Raw genomic sequence first — 21,400 nt, 5'->3', positions numbered from 1 at the left:
TGTAGTGTGTGTGTGTGTGTGTGTGAGAAACTGCTTGTGTAATCCCCACAAGCTATTGTTTTATTATGGGTGGGGGTGTGTGTATCATGGCATGTGTGAAAGGCTAGGGCATGGGGGCTTGTGTGTGTGTGGCAGTGGCTTGGGATGCATTTGAGAAGTGTGTGTGTGTGTGTGTGTGTGTGTGTGTGTGTGTGTGTGTGTGTGTGCGCGTGCGCGTGCTTGTGCGTGCGCGCGCGCGTCCTCAGATTCATAGTGTATTGTTTGTCCAGACTCAAAAACGACATTCGGAATGTGGACTCCCAATGCAGACACTTTTCTCCATGTTTGATGTGGTTTGCTATTCACATAGGTATGTGATGACATTATTCAGATGAAAGTTTTTTCCAGAGTATTTGCACGTGTTTCTGTTTTCTTTCCTTCTGTTCGATTGCTTTGCTTGTTGACTTTGAAGGATGACTTGTTATAGTGTACGTATTAAGCTGACTTTAATACCCTCAAACAAATGTTTTCATTCCGGACCTGCTACGCAGGTTTCTGTTTTCTATCCTTCTCTTTGATCTGCTATTGGCTTAAAACAGAAGGCGGATTGTGCTGAAAAAGGTGAGGCATTTTTTTGCTGTCTTTGATATCCTCAAACATATCCCATCCTAGACAAAAAATACACATAACTGGCTGATTCGAGTTTTTATATTTTTAAGGCGTGTCCAGTTCGAAGTAAGGCCTAGGTTTATACCAACATCTCAAAATTAGAAGTTGACAATTTCCATTTATGTGGCCAGAAACAATGTTTATGGAAAACACATTGCAAAGAATATCTGTTTTCGCACATTCCATTTTTAAATGAAAGTGCAATGTTTGGTGAACTTACTTGGAGAAGCTACACGTTACAGAGGAAAACCTTTTCTAGTTTCTCTATGTAAAGTTTCAAGTATTCTAACTATTATGTTGCTCGCCTAACACTGAAATACAGCTATTGAAGAAAACACTTACCTTTGTTAATGTTCTTTCTGACAGATTCCTCATATTAGATATTTCATAGTCAGCGACAGCAGGCACCGGAATCTTTCTCACCAGCAGGGGGCGAGATGTTCCTCAGAGCAGACCGTCTTCCATGGCCCACTCCTTGACTCCAGAAGTGCTGGCGTTGTGTGCCCACTATAAATATAGGGCACACAACGCCCCGCGACCTCAGTTCAACCTTTTTCGCCCTGTGCTCAACCCCTGAGGTAACGTGAACCAATAAAGAAAAATGAGCTGTTACTCCTAAAGCGTCTTTGTCGCTCTTTCAATGTAGGGTTGGTTGGGAGGACGATGAGGAATTTGCGGAGGAAAATCTATCAAAAAGTACATTGCCTGGGGTAAATAATTCAGTCCTCTAATGGACTGCTTCCTACCACAGATTACCCATCTTAGGTACGCTCAGATAGCAGTTAAAGCAGACTGGGAGGAGAGGAGACAGTGAAGAAAATCCATTCACATCAACACATTTTGCAGGCCAGCTCCATCAAAACTAATATTATGAGAAGCCAGGAAGCTTGGGTAGTAATTCTTTAAAAGGGTGTGGAGTAAAGCCCAAGTTCCTCTAAGGTAGGAACTCCTCTTTGTGAGGCTGAAGTGACCACCACACCACCGTAAGGCCTAGAGGTATGTCTTTTCCACTAACTCCAATGCAGAGAATAGAGCATGGAGAGTGTGAAGCACTGAGTGCCTGCTACAAATGCCACAAATAATGTGTCATTCTTTATGCAGTCCTTGGATCTGGCCAATTAGGCCCTAATTCACAGAAGCGTTTTATAATGGCACAACCCCATTGAGAAATGCTCTGTGAATCAGGCCCTTAGCATCTCAACATTCTTTTGGGGTGAAGTCAGTGGAACCTCTCTTCTTCCTTGGAAGTATGAGGAGGTCGGACAGAAAACTGACAAATTGATCTTTTCACTCAGGAGAAATTCATATACCTCTTAGATCATGGATGAGGGTCGCACCCTAAGAGTCATTGTCTCACTGACAGAGCCTGTAACTTGCTCACTCTTCTGGCCGAGGTTACGACCACCAGAAAAATAGCCCTGGGCATTAGAAATCTCAACAAACAAAAGTGAAGAGGCTTCAAAGTAAGCTCATATGAAATGTGCAGACCACATAAAGGTCCTAAGGGGAAGCATGAACTGTTTTAGGAGAAACATATTAGCTAATCTCCTCAAAAATAGAACAACAGAAGGGATTGCAAAATAGTACCCCTGCTATGGTGTCTCCTTGAACACAGAAATTTACTGTACCAACCTACTGTCCCGGGCTAGCTAGTAACACAAGGAACTGAAGAAATGACAAAGTTGTGCAAGGGAGGGGATCCAGATCCCTCAATTTGCACGAGATACAGAACTTTCCCCACCGCCAAATGCAGATGTCCTTGAGAGCCGCTGTTTATGCAGAGAGGAGAACCTCCAGGACCTCTTCCCTCAAGTTTGGATACCTGTATCTCAGCCACTTAGCAACCAGGCATGCAGGTTGATAGTGCTGAAACAATTATATAGACAGATTCTCTGTAGCAGAACTGCCTGCAACTCCAGTTGACACTGGATGCAAGCAGGTCAAAATGAGAAGCCATTAGGGTGGTGCCGAAGTACACCTTGCTCCCTACTGTGGACAAATTATCTATTCCTCGCTGTCGCTGCCTATCAAATATCTGAGATGAGGAATCTGTGGGAGGATACATTCCATTAGAATAAGTAAAACAGTTTAATAATTTAGTGTAAAGATGAGGCTCGGCCACTCAGAATTGATTGTGCATGAAAAGTGAATCCTACGCCTGTCGGCAACATGTTTCTTTCATTTCAGATTGTATCATGGCTAAATATATAATCTGGGAGTATCCCGGATACCTCGCTAGTGGTCTGTTTTACACAATGGATTTTCCACAACAATTTTTGGTTTTTGCGAGTTTATTACGTGGGCTCTTGGTCCCAATGGTGGTCAGCTGACATGTGTTTCGACCTGTAGGTCTTTCTCAAGGCTAGTTAACAAGGAATGGTGCCCCTGATGGGTTCCTGGGATTGAGCCAGGGACATGTGTCCTAGGCAGCTAGGTTCTGCGTAGGCCCTGTATATCTGGTTGTAATCGGCGGCAGTGCATAGTCACGGATGATCCGCTAAGCTAAATACATACATTTGCACACATTGGAACGATAAACCACAAACCAATTAATAAGTATAACCAAAATGCCAAGTTTTTTAGGGGGCTGGTTGCTTGATAGTATGGTGGGAGTGGGGATAACATAGACCATGTCTGCTCGATTCAGTTGGCAATGCAAGGCATACATTTGTTTTCAAAAATTGATTAACATGCTAATTAAAATATTTTTGATTAGCAAAGAAACCTTTGATTAGCAACGTTGTACTCATATTTTGGATGTAACCAGAAGTTATTTGTACCCAAGACACAAAAAGAGCAACATTTCTGTGTACCAATGAAGTAAGACATTAGTGAAATTAGTCTGTAAAATGTAAATGTTTGCTGCATGAATGCACACTGATTTGCCATTCTTTGAAAAAGAGAGAACTTTTCATATCCATCACTCCCACACAGGTCTTTGGCACTTTTAAGAGTAGAGGAGATGATTACTGCTGCACTCTCTCTCCATTAGTCCTTTGAACTTGCAGTGAACAGATAAAAGAGGGAGGATAGAGCCATCAGAGCAAGAGAGGAATGCATCGTGAGCTGTGCTTTCAATGAACAGGGTAATTTAAATAGCTCGCTTTGCTACACAAATGTCAATTTAATTAGCAAACCTACAGAACTGCAGAGCAAATTGCTCTGCGACACTGCTTACATTATGCCTTGCAACGGTTTTAGAAGAGCATGTCAGTGGTACCGTTTTTAGAATGTTGCCTGCCTGCACTCCCTGCCATTGATAATATTGACTGTTGTAGGTGGATTTTATATTTGCACAGACTATTGCTATGGATGTCTTTGATTTCTGCCACTCAGTTTGCTGATAGGGTGTCAGTGCCAATGTTGCGCTTTTACATATCATACACCAAATCTCTGTTTATTAGTTACATTTCACATTTTCTCACACAGAACTGTACCTACCCAGATAGGGCTCTATTGAAGTGTAATAAGACATGTCTTTGAGGCTTGCAAATGCTGACTTGGCAGTTGAATACAATTCATGTTTACTCTCTGGGGAGCATGTGGTAACATTCAAAGACCCAGCATCTCTATGGAAAAACAAAAATAGATAATGATTAAAACATAGAGTAGGCAATTGAAGACTAAAAGAGTTTAACAATTCACTAACTCGTGGTCAGATTTTTTCAGATGGATTCCCCTCACGTAGGTTCCCCATCTGAGAAATGTTTCTACTACCAACTGATTTTCGGAATATTTTCTACTCCCCACACCAAGCATCGTACCTTTTGCCAGCTACAGTTGTATATGGGTGTGGTAGCTTTGATGCGTGCAAAGACGAGAACCTTCATGACCTCCTCAGGCAATTACAAATCCCTATACCTCAACTTCTCAAGAGCAAGGCATGGAGATTCAGGGTACTGAGGTTGGGATGGAGGATCTGTCTCCTCGACTGAGACAGAATGTCCGCTCTCATTGGGAGCTGCCAAGGTAGTCAGATGGCCTTATCGAGGACATCTGCATAACACATCCTCTGTGCCCAATCTAAGGCAATGTGAATCATAATGGTCTGGCTGCTCCTCAGCCTCCTGAGAACCTGTGAGATGATCGAGACCAGTGGGAATGTGTAGAGGAGATCTAAACTCCAATCTACTCAGATTGCATCCTCATTGCCCTCTGTAAGGAACTCATGGTGAGAACAGTAAAGACAGACACAAGTGATCACAGTACAAGGGTGTTTATTGAACTATTAATGCAGCATGGAAAAACGCCTAAACTAAACCTAAATCTAAGATGGGAGCAAGCGTTGACCATCAAGTGAAAATAAGGCAGTCCTAGTGGCTTTGTGTCAAAATAAAAGGGCCTATACTAATAAAAACCAATTCCTTAAAACTAATTACAGAAAGAGTGTCGGATAGAGTATAAAAATAAAGAAGAAAGTGTTCACAAATAATAAGTCAGGATGTGATTGCCTCAAGGTCTTCCTTCCCCATGTTTTTAGCATTGGACAAGGTGGGACTTTGGAGCACAGCACACGCTCGAGCCTTCCCAGCATGAGCTAACACTTCCATATCAGCTATCAGGTTCTTCGATGGTTAAGTCTTTATAATGAAAAGTCTCTTGCATTCGAGGTCTGATTCTCTCAACAAACAAGCACAAAGTTCTGTTTTATGAACACTTTGGGTGATGGCTGCACCCCTGGGTCCCCCTCTTCTGGGTGCTGACCCCTCAGACGTATTCAACAAATTTAACAAGACAGTTACTTTCTCAGTGTAATTTGGGTGGTAACTTTCCACCCCTGGATCTTCCTTGGCTGGGCTTGGACCCTAGGAAACAAGGGGGACACTCCCCTTCCCCATGTTTTACAATGTTTCTCGCTTTCACAAATCTCATTGTCTTTTTAAACAGGTTTTCGGCCTTTTCCCCTGGTTGTCGGGTTCCCTCTGCCGGATTCACTCTCGCCGTCTTTTGGCTGTCGGTTTCCCTCTGCCGGGTTCACTCTCGCCGACTTTTTTAACACACTGTTCATGTACTTATTTTCAACATGCAGGATTCACTTCCCTTAACTTTCACAGTTCCCTGTCGGTCAAAGACTTTCGACGGTACAGAGGAATTTACGAGACCCCTGTATGACCACTTTGACCGTTCTTCGCCTCTTCACATGGCTTTTGGGTTATGGTAGTCTTTTTACTGTTGGGTAATCGCCCAGAGTTTCCTGCGTGAACACCCATGTGGTGCAGGACTCCTATGTATCTGGTTTTCCCCCTCTTTCTCGAAAGTATCCTTTTGCTTTTGAAAGTTCAATTTATCCTTCGGGTACTTTTCATTCAACCCAGTTTGATTTCTTATCGATACTCCCCTTGACTCAACGGCTGTGATGAACTGCTTGGCTTTCTGACGTCTTGGAGTCAAGGTCCTTGCCACTGAGACCAGCATCTCTCCCCGGGTTGCTAATCAGAGGAGGAGGGTCTCGCGTACTAGGCACATCTGTTGCAATACACGTTGGCTATTGTTCGTGGACTTATTGTTCCCTATGCAGAAGTTCCATGGGCCTTGTTCGGAAAGGGCAAGGTCTCCTTGTCTCGCTCTCGGTCTGTGCCATCTTTCTCCTCCTCTTCAAGTGCTGTGTAAGCTCTTACGTTGTGCGGTCTGCCTTGCTCATCCTGTGCTCTTGTGCTTCACTTGTTATCCCTGCGGGGAAGGGAAAGGGGCGTCAGGTGTGTGTGTGATTCTGTTAGATTTCCTGACTTTGCCTGACCCTGGTATTGGGACACATCAGGTAAACGACTCCGGTGTTAGTACGTTGTCTTTTGTGTTGTGCGAAAGCATTTGTATGGAAAACGGTGGGGGGCAGTGTTTTGGAATATCCTACGTGGTAGGATGTGGAAATATGTTTAAAGAATGGGGATACTGCATCTCGCCTGTCGGTGTCCCACTCCAACTCCCCAAACACCCGTCATCCAGGTGATCCTCCCTCACTGGTCCACCCCCAGGAATTGGATCCAATAGCAATGGCCATATCCTGGCCACCTGGATGACAGATCCCTGGGGACTAGCTAGAGAGACACCATCAGGTCTCTCACACCTTCTTAGGAAAAATTCCCTTGAGTAGAACTTATCATACTTCTTTTTGACACTAAAGGCGAACATTCCCCAAAGGTCGATGATTTCTGCAAAAACCTCCTGGCACAACTCTCAATCGTGGAAGGCCAAACTGTCTGCTCAGAGCAGCCACCAGTCAGATGGGCTGCCGACAATAAGATTTGATTACTCAAAACCCAGAACCATAGCTGCATCACTTCCCTCCAAATTGGCTGTAACCCTAGACCCCCTTAATAGCTGAGGTAGTGCATGGCCACTGTGTTTTCCACCAGGACCATGACACTTTTCGCTTGATGGAAAGAAAGAAGGCTTCAGAGCAAGTCTGATCACCCGCAACTCTAATAGGTTAATGTGCAACCTGGGCTCCGTCAATGACCACATCCCGCTCACTCTGAGATCCCTCCTGTGGGTGCCCCAGCCTTTTAGGGAGCATCCTTCATGACTGTTTCCTCTGGATGCGGTTGCCAGAAGGGTCTCATGTTTTCAGACTGTCTCTCAGGGCCCTCCGTGATAGGTCTTAGGCTACTCAAGTTGAGACTTGTAGTTGAACCCCCATGTTCCCTTAGATCTGGGGTCATTGCACTTGAAGCTACTACACATTTGAAGGTGGCCCTGAGAAAAATGCAGGATAACATCAGGCCCAGAAAAACGACGGCAGGCAGGAACTCCAAGTTTGTTGTCAGATTCCACAATACCTCCCCGTTCCTCCTCCTCACCTGAATCTTCTTTGAAGGTTTCCAATACCTTTTTCTTTCGGTTTCCTTTAGTTCCTTCTTCTTTCTTTCCTTTTTCTCGTGCAAATAAGGGTGAGCTCCCTCGGACGCCACCCTGACCTGTAAGCAAACAGGATCAGGAGGAACCCCAAGGAGCAAGCCCCAAAAATTGTCAGGGGAAAAAGCTGATGTGGCAGAAAAAACCCTGATGAGATGACAGTTCGGTGTGGACTGTAGAGGTGATGTCTTTGATGGTAAAAATACTCAAGAACCAGGAGAAAAGGTAAAGTCTCTCTCTTCCTGCTGTGTAGATCTTCCAAGGCACACTCTTGATACCCAGTGGCAAGAAAAAGGTTTCCAGTCCTTTGTCAGGAATGAATGCAGTCGTCCAACAACCTTCAGATAGAACTTGAAGAAATGGGAAGAGCGTCCAAAAGAACACAGGAAGAGGTGGCGGAAAAGAACAAAGTAGACTGAGGTCAGGGGGGTGAGTATGAAGACAGAATCCAGATAGAAAAAAGAAGGACGGAAGAACAGAACAAGCAAGTGGAAGGTGAGAGCGGTACAGTCCCCGGAAAAGGATGCCGAAATCGAAGAAACCGGAGTAAGTTTAAATCAGGTAAGAATACTAACAGATACATAGATATGGTGAAAACACCTAGAAATATGTGATCACTGAAGAAATAGATAAATCTGTTACCTGAACTGGACTATAACCCAGAGAGAGGACAGGAACGGAAAGAAAAATAAACCCGGAAGTATCGTAGAGCCGTTACTTCACAGGGAAATGAAGGGCTAGAAGTCAGAACAGAAAGCGAAGTAGAGGATAGATAGAAGAATAGAACGAACCGATGACAAGAAAGAAAGAATACAGCGAACGGAGAGAGCAAAGTAGAAATATAAAGGCAAGGAAAAATTTGAGAGCACAAAAACGCTATTACGAGTAAGACACACAAGCAGCGAGGGTCGAAGACGGATACAACGTGAAGCGTATCCGGAAGTAACCGCCTAGAAACACGCGACGGCCATCTTAGGTGTAAACTATACCGCTGCAGCCAGTTAGCACGCACAATTCCTCCCAGTCTCCACTGATGCCAACGCTTCCAGGGTCGAAGCGTGACAGTATGCCCTCTTCTTAAAACAGCACCACCCGGCTTAGCGGGGTACAAGGCATGGAATCGCCGGAGAAAGCGGGGAGAGTGAATGTTGTGGGCTGGTTCTCAGGTCCTCTCGGAAGACGTATAGCCTTTCCAATGTACAAGGTATTGGATGCCACCTCTTCTATATCTTGAATCCACCAACCTATCCACCTCATATTCATCAAGGTCTTGAATACCTGGTTGTCTCACCGAAGGCAGGTTTCTCCCAAAAGGATCCTTGACATAGACCTTGAGAAGTGACGTATGAAAAACAGGGTGAACCTTTTTAAAAAACGGAGGTAGTTTCAATTTGAAGGCCACTGGGTTAACCATGGAGACCACCGAGAATGGCCCAATATATCTGGGGGAGAACTTTCCCCTGCGAATCCAACGAGGCAAGTATTTAGTTGATAACCACACCAAAGTAGCAGGCCTCCAGTCAGCATTAGGACTACGGGACTGATCAGCCTGACCTTTGTAGGATCGACGACTGTCCTCGAGGGATTTCAAGGCATCCTTGTGAACCTGTCTGAGGGAGGTCAATAGATTGTCCACTGAAGGAGAGTTGGTGGTAGAGAATCCACCTCAGGGCTAGTGTTGAGGATTGAACCCATAGGTGCAGAAGAACTGACTCATGTCAATGGCGGTATGTTTGTCATTGTTATACGAGAATTCCGCCATGGGAAGGTATGCAGCCCAGTCATCCTGTTCTATATTACAGAAACAACGAAGGTACTGCTCCAGTGTGGCATTCAATCGCTCAGTTTGTCCATTCGTCTGAGGGTGATATCCCGGCGAAAGAGCCCGATGTATGCCTATCTGCTCGCAAAGTGAAGCCCAGAACTTGGAGGTGAACTGTATCCCTCGGTCAGATGTTATAGTTTGCGGTAACCCATGCAATCTAACCACATCCCTGTGAAAAATCCTGGCTGTCTCTGGTGCTGAGGGAACTCCAGTTAATGCAGAGAAATGTGCTAATTTCTGTAGGTATCCACTGTCACCATTATGGCAGTATGTTGCTTGGAAACAGGTAAGTCCACTATGAAATCCATCGATATCTGTTCCCAAGGTCTAGATGGTAATTCTTTCTGTTGAAGTAGTCCTAGTGGTCTTTGTCTGGATACCTTGCTCAAGGCACAGATGGGGCAAGACTTGACGTACAACTTGGCATCCTTATTCATTTCAGGCCACCAGAATTGTCTAGAGAGCAATTCCACAGTTGCATTTTGTCCCTTGTGACTGGACATGGGATTGTCGTGACACCATTGTAGTGCCTGAGCTTGCAATGCAGGAGACGGCAAAAAGAGTGCTCCCTTATTTACCATTAAACCATTCTCAAGAGAAGTCAAATTCTTGGGAAATCCTTTATTCTTCATTCTCTCTGTGGCTTCACGTACATCCTTAAGAAAAGGGAACACAGCGTCCAGAAACCTAGGATTAGGTAACAGAGGTTCGTTGTCGGTATACTTGCCAGACCAATCACCTAGACTCCTGGATAAAGAGTCTGCCACAACATTATTTGAACCTGGAACGTAGGTGATATTGAAATCAAAATGTGAGAAATAGTATGCCCACCTAGCATGGCGAGAGTACTTGCACTCCATTTGTTGGAGAACCTTGAGATTGCGGTGGTCAGTTCTAACCAGGAAGGGATGAGTGGAAACTTGGAGAAGATGACGCCATTCCTTGCAAGCTTGGCGAATGGCTAAAAGTTCTCTTTCAAGAACAGAATAATTCCTTTTACTGGTGGTCAGAGTGTGTGAGTAGTAAGCAATAGGATGCTCAGTTCTGTCCTTCTCTTGAATAAGCACTGCACCAATGGCACCTCCCAACGCATCTGCCTCTAGAATGAAAGGTTGTGTTTGATCAGGCTGTGTTAGTATGGGAGCCGTAGTGAATTACCTTTTCAACTTCTGGAAAGCTTCTTGTGCGGCAGTGGAGAACAAGAACGGAACACCCTTCTTAAGTAAGGAGGTTATAGGCAGGATAACTTCAGAGAAATTAGAGATGAATCACCTATAAAAATGTGCCAGTCCCAAAAACCTCTGAACCTCCTTCACTGTTGTGGGTTCCTTCCATTCTAATATAGCCTTTACCTTGTCCAGATCCATTTGGACACCTTCGGATGTTAATATGAACCCTAAGTAAGAAACCTGAGTCTCCTCAAAAATGCATTTCTCCGGTTTGGCATACAATTAATTGGCTTGCAATCTGCCCAACACCTCTCTTACATGTTCACGATGTTCTTCTAGAGTAGTGGAGAATATCAAGATATCATCCAAGTACACAACCATGGACAAAAATAAAAGATCAGCAAATATTTTATCCACAAACCTTTGAAAGATTGCAGGGGCGTTAACATGCCCGAAAAGCATGACTCTGTATTTGTAGAGACCTAAAGGCGTTTCGAAAGGCGGTCTTCCATGTATCGCCTTTCTTGATTCGCAGTAAGTGATAGGCTCCACGTAGGTCTAACTTGGTGACGAAATGGGAACCACGAACTGCCTCAAGAATCTCCCTAATGAGTGGCATAGGGTATCGATCTCTGATGGTCAAAGAATTGAGACCTCTGTAGTCAATACAAGGTCTTAGTTCAGAAGACCCCTTTTTGGAAACGAAGAACAAGGATGCACCTTCTGGGGATTTAGACACTTGAATAAGTCCATTATGAAGATTGGCATCCAGATACTCCCTTAGGGCCTGTTTCTGTGGAACAGAGAGAGGAAACATCCGTCCAAACGGAATTTGTGCACCTTCTTGGAGTTCGATACAGCAGTCTTCAAGTCTGTGTGCAGGTAACAACTGAGGGAGTCTATCCTCAAACACCTCCTGATATTCCTGATATTGTCTTGGTACTAAAGACACAGATACCTTAGTGGGCGTGATCTGTTCACTTGTCTGAGAGATCGTTTCAGTATCGGAGAGACAAAACTGTGAGCAGTAGGTGGAGGCAAAACGAAGAGTGTTGGATTTCCAATCTATTTTGGGATTATGCCGTCTCAGCCATGGTATTCCGAGTAGGACTGGGAAGTGGGCATCTCTAATTATGTCAAAAGTTAAATGTTCAGTATGACTGCCCAACGTTACCTGGATGGGAAGAGCCTCAGTAATTATGGGTCCGGATGATAAGGGAGTACCATCAACCCCTTCCACAGGAATAGGCTTCTTTTTCCCTCTGAGTGATATCAGGTTGTTCTTGACCCAGGTAACATCCATGAAGTTTCCTGCAGCTCCACAGTCCAACATGGCATGTGTCTTGAGGCTCTGTTGAGGGGAAATCTGCAACTGTATAGCGAACACCATTAAACGATAGTCTTCCTCTTCTTCTATTGATCTGGTGTGGTCACAGGGTTTGGTGCACAACTCCCCGATACCTCCCCTGCATAGGTTCAGGGTTGAGCGTTTCCCTGACGTTAAAGAAGAATTTCTGGGCAGGAACTTAGTTGGTGTTTAGCTGAACCACAGTACGCACAGAGACCTTTTTCTCTTCGTCTTCTTTCCTCGGAGGAAAACGGTCCTCTCGTATCTGCAGAGGTTCTTCAGTGGATCCACAATCTCTTGGGTTGGGTAAGAAGGTAGGTAACGGGGGGTAGTTTATTCCTCTCTTCGTTCCTTCTTCCTTTCATTGCAGCGATATTCGATCTGGAGTGCCGCTGTAGTGACTTCCTGAAAAGTGTTGGGTCTGGGCATTCTTGCCAACTCGTCTTTAATCTCATCAAGTAATCCTCTGCGAAACAGCGTCTGTTGTGCCGAATCGGGCCATCCTGATTGTGCAAAATAATGTTGAAATTGTGAGATATAAATCTGTACATCCTGTGTTCCTTGTCTGATGTCTACCATTGCCTCGTATGAATAAAATTGTACCTCAGGTCGGTCGAAACGACTCTTGAAGTTTTGAACAAACTGCAAATAATTAGTCATAGATGGGTCTGTATTCGTGACCAAAGGGGTTGCCCAAGCAAGTGCGTTCCCTATTAAGTTAGCAACCACAAAGCCCACCTTGGATCTATCTGTTCCGTAGGACTTAGGGCGGAAGGAAAAATATCCTTGACAGACATCCAGAAATTCTTTAAGGTGTTTTGGGTTGCCATCATACTTTCCAAAGAGAAATGGAAGAGAAGGAAGGTCGCCTTGGCTGTCTTCTCAAAGTGCAATTCTTTGACTCAGAACGGTGTTTTGATCTTTAAGTGTCTGCACCTCCAAACGAAGCCCCTGAATGGCATTAGCTAATTCCTGGTACTGTTCCAGGGAAGCCATGGCTGTAATTGGGCGTTGCATACTGTCAGATTCCACAATACCTCCCCGTTCTTCCTCCTTACCTGAATCTTCTTTTAAGGTTTCCAATACCTTTTTCTTTCGGTTTCCTTTAGTTTCCTTCTTCTTTCTTTCCTTTTTCTCATGCAAATAAGGGCGAGCTCCCTCGGAGGCCACCCTGACCTGTAAGCAAACAGGATCAGGAGGAACCCCAAGGAGCAAGCCCCAAAAATTGTCCAGGGAAAAAGCTGATGTGGCAGAAAAAACCCTGATGAGGTGACAGTTCGGTGTGTACTGTGGAGGGGATGTCTTTGATGGTAGAAATACTCAAGAACCAGGAGAAAAGGTAAAGTCTCTCTCTTCCTGCTGTGTAGATCTTCCAAGGCACACCCTTGATACCCAGTGGCAAGAAAAAGGTTTCCAGTCCTTTGTCAGGACTGAACACAGTCGTCCAACAACCTTCAGATAGAACTTGAAGAAGTTGGAAGAGCGTCCAAAAGAACATAGAAGAGGAGGCGGAAAAGAACAAAGTAGACTGAGGTAAGGGGAGTGAGTATGAAGACAGAATCCAGATAGAAAAAAGAAGGATGGAAGAACAGAACAAGCAAGTGGAAAGTGAGAGCGGTACAGTCCCCGGAAGAGGATGCCGAAACCGAAGAAAACGGAGTAAGTATAAATCAGGTAAAAATACTAACAGAGATGGTGAAAACACCTAGAAATATGTGATGACTGAAGAAATAGATAAGTCTGTTACCTGATCTGGAATATAACCCAGAGAGAGGACAGGAACGGAAAGAAAAATAAACCCGGAAGTATTGTAGAGCCGTTACTTCACACAGAAATGAAAGCTAGAAATCAGAACAGAAAGCGAAGTAGAGGATAGATAGAAGAATAGAAAGAACCGATGACAAGAAACAAAGAATACGGTGAACAGAGAGAGCAGAGTAGAAATATAAAGGCAAGGAAAAATTTGAGAGCACAAAAACGCTAGTACAAGTAAGACGCACAAGCAGCGAGGGTCCTAGACAGATACTACGCGAAGCGTATCCGGAAGTAACCGCCTATAAACATGCGACAGCCATCTTAGGTGTAAACTAGACTGCTGCAGCCAGTTAGCGCGCACAATTCCTCCCAGTCTCCACTGATGCCAACGCTTCCAGGGTCGAAGCGTGACATCTGTGAATTGATCAACCATCTGGAAAATATTCTGTGTACTGCCCTTTGGAGCAAAAGCATTCCTCGAGTGAGAATCCAACAAGGATGTGCAGTAATGGAATGTCCAAGAGGGTATCATCTTGAAGTTTAGGGAGAAGCCCAAACTCTGTAGGAGGTAGCACAAGTGGTCTAGATAAGAAATTGCTTGCTCCAGAGACCTGGCCTTGATAAGCCAGTTGTCAAGATAGGGGAAGATATAAACCTTCTCCCTCCTGAGCCTTGGCACCATCACTGAAATCAGATAAGTAAAGACTCTCAGGGCACAGATCAGCCCAAAAAGGAGCATGTGAAATTGGCAATACACCTCACCAATCGCAAACCTCTGGAATCTCTTGTGCTATTGATGGATGGGCATATGGAAGTATGCATCATGGAGGTGTAAGGACAGCAAACAGTCATGGATTTCCAGGGCTGAAGCATCTGGACAAACGTCATTGTCTTGAAGTTGTCCTTTCTCTGAAATGTGTTGAGAAATCCAAACTTCAAGATGGGATGTAATTCTCTGTCTTTCTGGCATACCAAAAAATAAGGGGACTACCATTGCTTCCATCACTCCTTCTTTGGAACCAGTTCACTGGATGCTTTTAGGAGCAGGACCTGACCCTCTATCAGGACCGGGACTGGGGAGGGAATTCTCACACGCAGGTGTTAATTTGGGGGTCTTCCAATGACTGTGAGGCACCTGAACAATCCAGGAATCCAAAGAAATGCCTTCCCAACTGCTCAAAAACACAGACATTCTCCCTCCAACGGTTCTCAGTGGGGTGGTGGAAAATCACTGAGGAGGTTGATGCGGGTACTGAAGCACATTGACTCTAGAGATTTTGAACCCAGTTAGTGGTGAAGCAAGGTTTTCCTGTGCAATCGGTTGAAAATGTGTAAAGCCACCTTCCGTAGTAAAGGCTGAAACATTGAAGACAAAGAGTTTACTTCTCACCTGTTGCACTACTATTCCTAAAGATGGGGCTGTGGCTATCGAAACTTGGAACTTTTCCATGGACTCATCAGACTTTGCTCCTAATAGATAAACTCCCTCAAAGGGCATGCCAGGCAGATTGGTTTGTACATCTCCAGCAAAGACAGAGGACCTCATCGTTAATTTCCTCTGAATTAGGGTGGCAGCCAACGGTGGCTCTGGCCATGCAATCCACCATGTCCAGTCCTGTTTGCAGTGTCCGACATGCTTCCTCCTTACTGTCTTCCACCAGCTCCTTGGACGTGTCTCTGATCTCACCTTCAGAAAAGTGGCTCGCCAAATACAACATCACCCTCCACAGACAGCATGAACACTGTACTAAAGTACATGAAGTCTTAATATTCATAAGGGTTGTACTGCCTGCTCCAGGAATTTTCTTGCCAAAACCATCTAATGTTTTCCTGTGTCAGGGAGCAGAGAAAGCAACACTGATCTCTTGGTGCCGGCAATGGCTGTTTGAACCACCGGGTCCGTCGAAGCTGACTTATATTTTATTGTTGGGTCCCTGTTAACCATCAGTGCCATATTAGGGGTTCCACAAAACTTGGTTATCAGGTCGCGGACATCTGGGTTAAAATGGAACTACCATTCTCTTTGGGAGACACTGTGCCGGTGCATCTCACATGCTCTGCTCGCGGGTGCTGGTACGCCCGCCAGGTCAGAACTGGCGTGCGGGAGGGCACCTACCCACAGAACTCGTAGTATTCCGGTCCGGTAACTATGGTACCAGCAAGCTTACCGTTACCGTAGTTCCTGGACCGGCATACTCGTAATGACCCCCATTGTGCTGCACTGCTGTGAATATGAGTATGAATCTGTTTGATTACTGTGATTAAATATGCATGCCAGTGAACTAACCACAGATTTGGTTGCAGCAAAGGGGCGCTCTGGGAAAAGGGAACCGGAGTCCTGATTAAGTTTCTCCATGTCACCGAAAATTGTATGATCATTGGAATGTCTTTGTTCTCTTATCTAGCAAATGTGACAATGGTAAGAAAGAAACAGAACACTTATATAACACACTAAAAACTGGACTTCTATGTTGACCTTTAATGACAGTTAACATGCGAAGTTCCAATTTCTGTGAGATAAAATCATACAAGGATATTTCATTCTTGCCCCATTCATTTAACAGTTACACATTTAACAGTTATGAGTTATTTTGTTTTGGAGAGTAGACAACGTAAGCATATCAAAGTTCTTTGTTTCCATTCTATTATTTTTCTGGAGGTTTTTAAGTCTTCTTGTTGGACAATCCTAACATCATCTTTGACACCTAGTTAGCAGTACCAACAAAAAATGACTTACCTATGGTAAGGCTGTTTCTGATGAATATGATGGTTCCTATCTTGTGAAAACACATCAGACCCATTCGGCTCCAGAAAGTATTCTATGGCCACTGGATGGCATCACAGGGCACCAAGGCCAGTTCCAGCATGTCCTTGCTGGATGTGATTTCCTCCATAAATATGCTCGAAGCTGCCTGCCTCATTTCCCTCAGTTCAGCCTTTTGACACCAGTAAACCGCGAGGAATGACAGAACTGTCACATTCGTAAAATAAGAATTAAATTGTAAAAATTCAAATTGTGAACTTCATTTTAGCTGGATAGGGCAATGAGAAATTGCAGGAAGGAATATCAAATCCATCAGAAAATACCTTACTGAAGGAAAGCAATTTGTTCTTCTAATGGATACCTTCCTCCCACACATTTCTCATTTTGTGAACGAATCGCAAAACAGCGTCACAAGACTTAATAGAGGCTGAAGAAGGATGAGGGGAATATTTTGCAGGACTGATCAACCCACTCTAGGAACCTCATCGTTAATGAATCCTGGTGGTAATGCTTGGTGAAGGTGTGAAGAGAGAACCAAGTAGCAGTTTGCCAGATATCCAGCAGGGGGGCCTCCCATCAGTAAGAGAGAAGTCTCTGTGTGACCTCTAATCGAATGAGTATGCAGCCTCTGTGGACTCTCCTTGTAGGCAAGCTTATGGCAGGTCTTAATGCGGAGCACAATCTACCTACGGGGGGTCTACATTGTGATCGCTCTTTTTTGGTATAGCAAAGAGCACAAAGAACTGATCCTAAAAACGATACTAATTAGAGCTGAAGAAGTAGAATTTCAGACCTCTGAAAACTTTCATCTGTCTTAGAAGGATGAGGCGGGTGAAGGAACACTGTACAGTGGATTTTATTTTGCTGACAATGAAATTCTGATAACACCTTGGCAAGAAAAGATGGCATGACTTGCAGAGTTATTTTTATTTTGGAGAACTGCAGAAGAGGAGCCAAGAGGGATAAAGCCTACCGTTCAGAAAACATATTTGCTAATGTGAGAGCCACATAGAAAACAATCTTGGAAAACTACAGGTGCAATAGGGAAATGTGAAATTCCTCAAAGAGAGCTGCCATAAAGTATGTACACATTAAATTAAGGTCAATTTGTGGGGGACTTTAAAAGGTTTTGTTGTAAAAGAATTCTCAAGACCTTTTCAAAAACTGTAAACTGCAGATGGGGTCCTCACAGAGAACTCCTTCACAAAGATCCTAGGCTTTGTAACTCAACATCTGAATAGCCAGGCCTTATGGCTCGTTTTCCTGTGCCTCATGTTTGTATGAGAAGATCCTCCAAGGACGGCACACCAGCATTTCCAGAATGGCTGGGAAACAGATCCTTTCCCCTCCGGAGCCCTCAAGATCATGGTTGTTCCACTCTGCTTCAACTTCCTCAGCACCAAAGAAATCAGTGGGAATGGAAGGAACATGAACACCTGGTTGAACCTAGGGAATCACCAGTGGATTGCTCAGAGTGTCTCCTGCAGGAAACTCCCTGGTGAATAAGATCTTGCACATCATTTTGGAGTTGTTAGCAAAAGAGTTAATTAGCGTAATTCCGCCACCTCCCGCATGGAGGGGATCTGCTTCACAATCTCCCCATACACCTCCCACTCATGCGAGTCTCCCACAAGCCCACTCGGTACTTTCATTCCAGAGTGCAGACTGTCACTGTGACCTTGCTCTCAATCACCCAGAAAAAAAAGGAGTGTGGTCTCCCTGCACAACCTGAGTGATATGACAAGCGTGTTGATATAATGCATGACAGTGGTGTTTGTGGGAACCGGGATAGTCAAACCTCTGATTGATATTAAGAAAAATAACAATGGCAGATGATTTGCTCTGAGATCCAGCAAGTTGATATGGAAGGACTCACTTAAAGATCATGTAGATGAGCTCCTTATTCCATCAGGGATGCATCCATCACTAGGGTAACCATTGGCTATGGCTGATGGAATGGGATCCCTGAAGGAGATTGGTCATTGATACCCACCAACACAGGTCCTTACACATTTGTGGAGGCACCAGGATAATGTCCCTCATGTTGCCACTTAACTGAACCCACTTGCTTCGTAAGGACCACTGTAGTGATCGCATGCTCACTTTTGGTTCCAGGACAAGGAGGATGCATGACGCCATGAGCCGTAGCATCCTCAAGAAAACCCCAATCGGGAGTTCCATTTTTGGATGGAAGAGTGCTACCCTGGTCTGAATGCTTGCCACTCTCGCTGAACATGAAAGTACACCTCCTTTAGATCATACAACACAAGCCAATTATTGCAACTCTAGAGCTTGGAGCATCTGAGCCAGTGTGACCATTTTGAATCAGTCTTTTCGGAGGAGCTTGTTGGGGACCATCAAGCCGAGGATCGATGTGAGTCTTTTGTTGGGACCACAAAGTAATGGGAAAGGGGTGGGGCTTAGGAGGACGAGTGTCATTGGCTGGAGGGCAGTATGACCCAAAGGACACTGATAGGCTATAGAGGAGACGAGCAGCTAAACTGCTTTCTTTTTTACCGAAGATTCCCAGCCTGACGATGGGGAATATTAAGGAGCATGTGAATCCATGCAAGACCCCATGCTGGAGAAGGCTGAATTACTGACACATCTCTATGCATCTGAGAATGCTATCCTCTCTTTTTTATACTTATATCTAGCGAATTTGCCTACACTGCATGTCTCTAAAGTGAGACACAAGAAGCCTTTTGGTGTGTCCAAAAGGCCTCTGATTTACGGTGGAATTATGGGATCTATAACCCAGCACAGCTTTGACTGAGGGAGGATAATGAGCAGTGGAGGATGCACTGAAGTGTGTACTTCGTGGTGCAAAAGAGAAAAACAATAGACTAGCGTAGATCAACATTTCCCCCTTTCTGTCAAAGGATGTCATCCATGTCAGTGCGTAATACACATGTATTTGTGATGGGATAAAGAAGGCAATAGACTCTTCTATAAATATGCAAATAATGTCTTGTAAGAATCCTCAATGTGTAGGTAAAAGGCTAAGCAAGCTCAGGGTGTACTTACTTCAAAGCATTTGCAGAGATGTTTTTAATCTGGGATTTACTCAAGGTGCATAAATATCCTCCACCGATATTTTGGAGAGCTGTTCCACTTAATTCATTCGCTTGCAGATAACTTGTTAGGATTTGGCTAGCCTGAAAATAAGAATCAATCAGTCAGTGAATTTAGACACACACAGAATATAAAAGTACAAGAAGGTAACTCAGCTCTTAAACCCCCATAATGAATAGTTCTCCTAGTATTACAGTATTTCTTTTGCAAATATTTCCAAACGTGTTTCTATCTTTAGATTGTATTCATATTATCAGTAAGTTGACTCATGTGTTTGTTATTCTGCAAAAAAACTGACTTTTCAAATGATAAGTTTGCACAGGACATTATGAAAACCAACACATTCCCAATTTTGTGAGAGAAATAGTAACCAGGAAAATAAGGTAACGCTCTCATTGGTAGAGGGGGTCCCTGCATTCTATGGGCATTGAGGAATGGCTCAAAGGTGTGGAGAGGAACACATTGTGTTGAGAAGTCAAAAAGAATAAACCTTCAAATCCCTTATAGTTGAAGAGCAAGGAGAAGATGGAGACAATAAAAGATCAGTGATGAAGTCTTGATGAAAAGCACAGAGCTTTTAATGTTGCCTAGGACATGTGAAATACTCTTTACAGTCAATTTTTTATTCTGATTGTAAACACACTAATGAGAGTTTTTGTAAAATGATTATCACTGAAACATACAGATTTATAAGGATTGAGGTTATTGTACAGATTATGTTATTTGTAATGGTCTGCTTGGAATATCTGACAGCTATAATTATTTCCTCGGGCTCACACTCACAACTGTTAGTGGTATTTGTGTTGTAAATATGTTAAAGTTGAGGAATTTGATGGGATATCAGCTATGAACGCTCTGCACCCTATTGAATATCAAGGGTTTTTCTGGGTGTCGCAAATGCGTGAAAAATCTGGCGAAATATTTCTCTACTCCATAAAGTATGTACAAGTTTGGTGTTTCACACAAATCTGTCGCACCGTTTGTAATAGACAAATTGAGTAACTCTGTTGCAAGTGGTATGTAAAATGAATATAATGTTTTTATTCGATGATTCCAAAGAAAGAATACGCCCTCTATTGAGACACATGTTTCGGCATCTCTTGTGCCTTTTTCAATCAGGACAAACACTGTTGTATTTTTAAACAAAAAGAGTATATATTTGGTTTGAGTTGATTTGAGAAACACTGTAAAGAGGTTCTGGTTCTTCATAGGAAAGAAGCCATTTCATTGTCCGAGTTAAGTCCCAGGTCCGCCGCTGATCTAAAATGGCAGATCAGTTTTGCTTCCATTTGTCGTAGGCGTAATTCCCAATTGCCACACCTGTGACCTAGGGTGACTCACCAATGACGTGATGCGTGATGTGTGCATGAACATTTTAATGCCTGTAATAGTCTCCTTTGATCTTTCAGAGCTATATGTTCATAATGATTATGCAATTCTTCTAATTCAACGGATATGCTTGCTCTCTTAACTATTGCAACTGCCAAATTATGACTATTTGTCTTCAATAATATTTATCAGTTAATGAGGCCAAATTACATACTGCATCATTACTATGTGAGTACATGTAACACTTGAAACAGATTGCGGCACAGCAATGAATGTAATCCGAGCTAATAAGACTTTGAAATAATGATGTTTCCGATACATTAGTAACTAAATAATGATGCTTCTAGTACAGCATTAGCAGTTTGAGAATCACTGCCAACACCCTGCTCATTCCAAATACAGAATTATTAGAATGCACGATTTTAGCATCAGCACGTAATGCACATTTAACAAACATCCAATCACTGACGTTATATATTCTGATACTTCAATGGACCACATTGTGGACCAATCAAAGGTTTGATATAATGTTGATAATTACTTACAACAAGAACTAATATCACACTTTTGCGGACACTATGGGTAGTAAGATATTGGTTAGCATAAACTAAGTGCCCTACGATCCCTAAATATGG

The 21,400-nt window shown here is 43.7% G+C and overlaps 1 protein-coding gene across 4 annotated transcripts in view; it reads right to left on the bottom strand.

The window, feature by feature from the left end:
* LOC138569359 (uncharacterized) overlaps nucleotides 1–21,400 on the bottom strand; it is a 1,262,132-nt gene that overhangs the window by 37,584 nt on the left and 1,203,148 nt on the right. For all 4 annotated transcript variants that reach the window (XM_069647272.1, XM_069647275.1, XM_069647274.1 and 1 more), the window contains 2 exons: nucleotides 19,389–19,519; nucleotides 4,090–4,217 (listed from right to left, as the gene is read on the bottom strand). In XM_069647272.1, coding sequence (XP_069503373.1) covers nucleotides 4,090–4,217; nucleotides 19,389–19,519 — 259 coding nt within the window. The remainder of the gene's footprint in view (nucleotides 1–4,089; nucleotides 4,218–19,388; nucleotides 19,520–21,400) is intronic.

Source organism: Ambystoma mexicanum, chromosome 2q (genome assembly GCF_040938575.1).
Source record: "Ambystoma mexicanum isolate Mex_15411 chromosome 2q, UKY_AmexF1_1, whole genome shotgun sequence".
Lineage (NCBI taxonomy): Eukaryota > Metazoa > Chordata > Amphibia > Caudata > Ambystomatidae > Ambystoma > Ambystoma mexicanum.
Note: the sequence above shows the minus strand (reverse complement) of the source record. Positions and strands in the feature narration are given on the sequence as shown.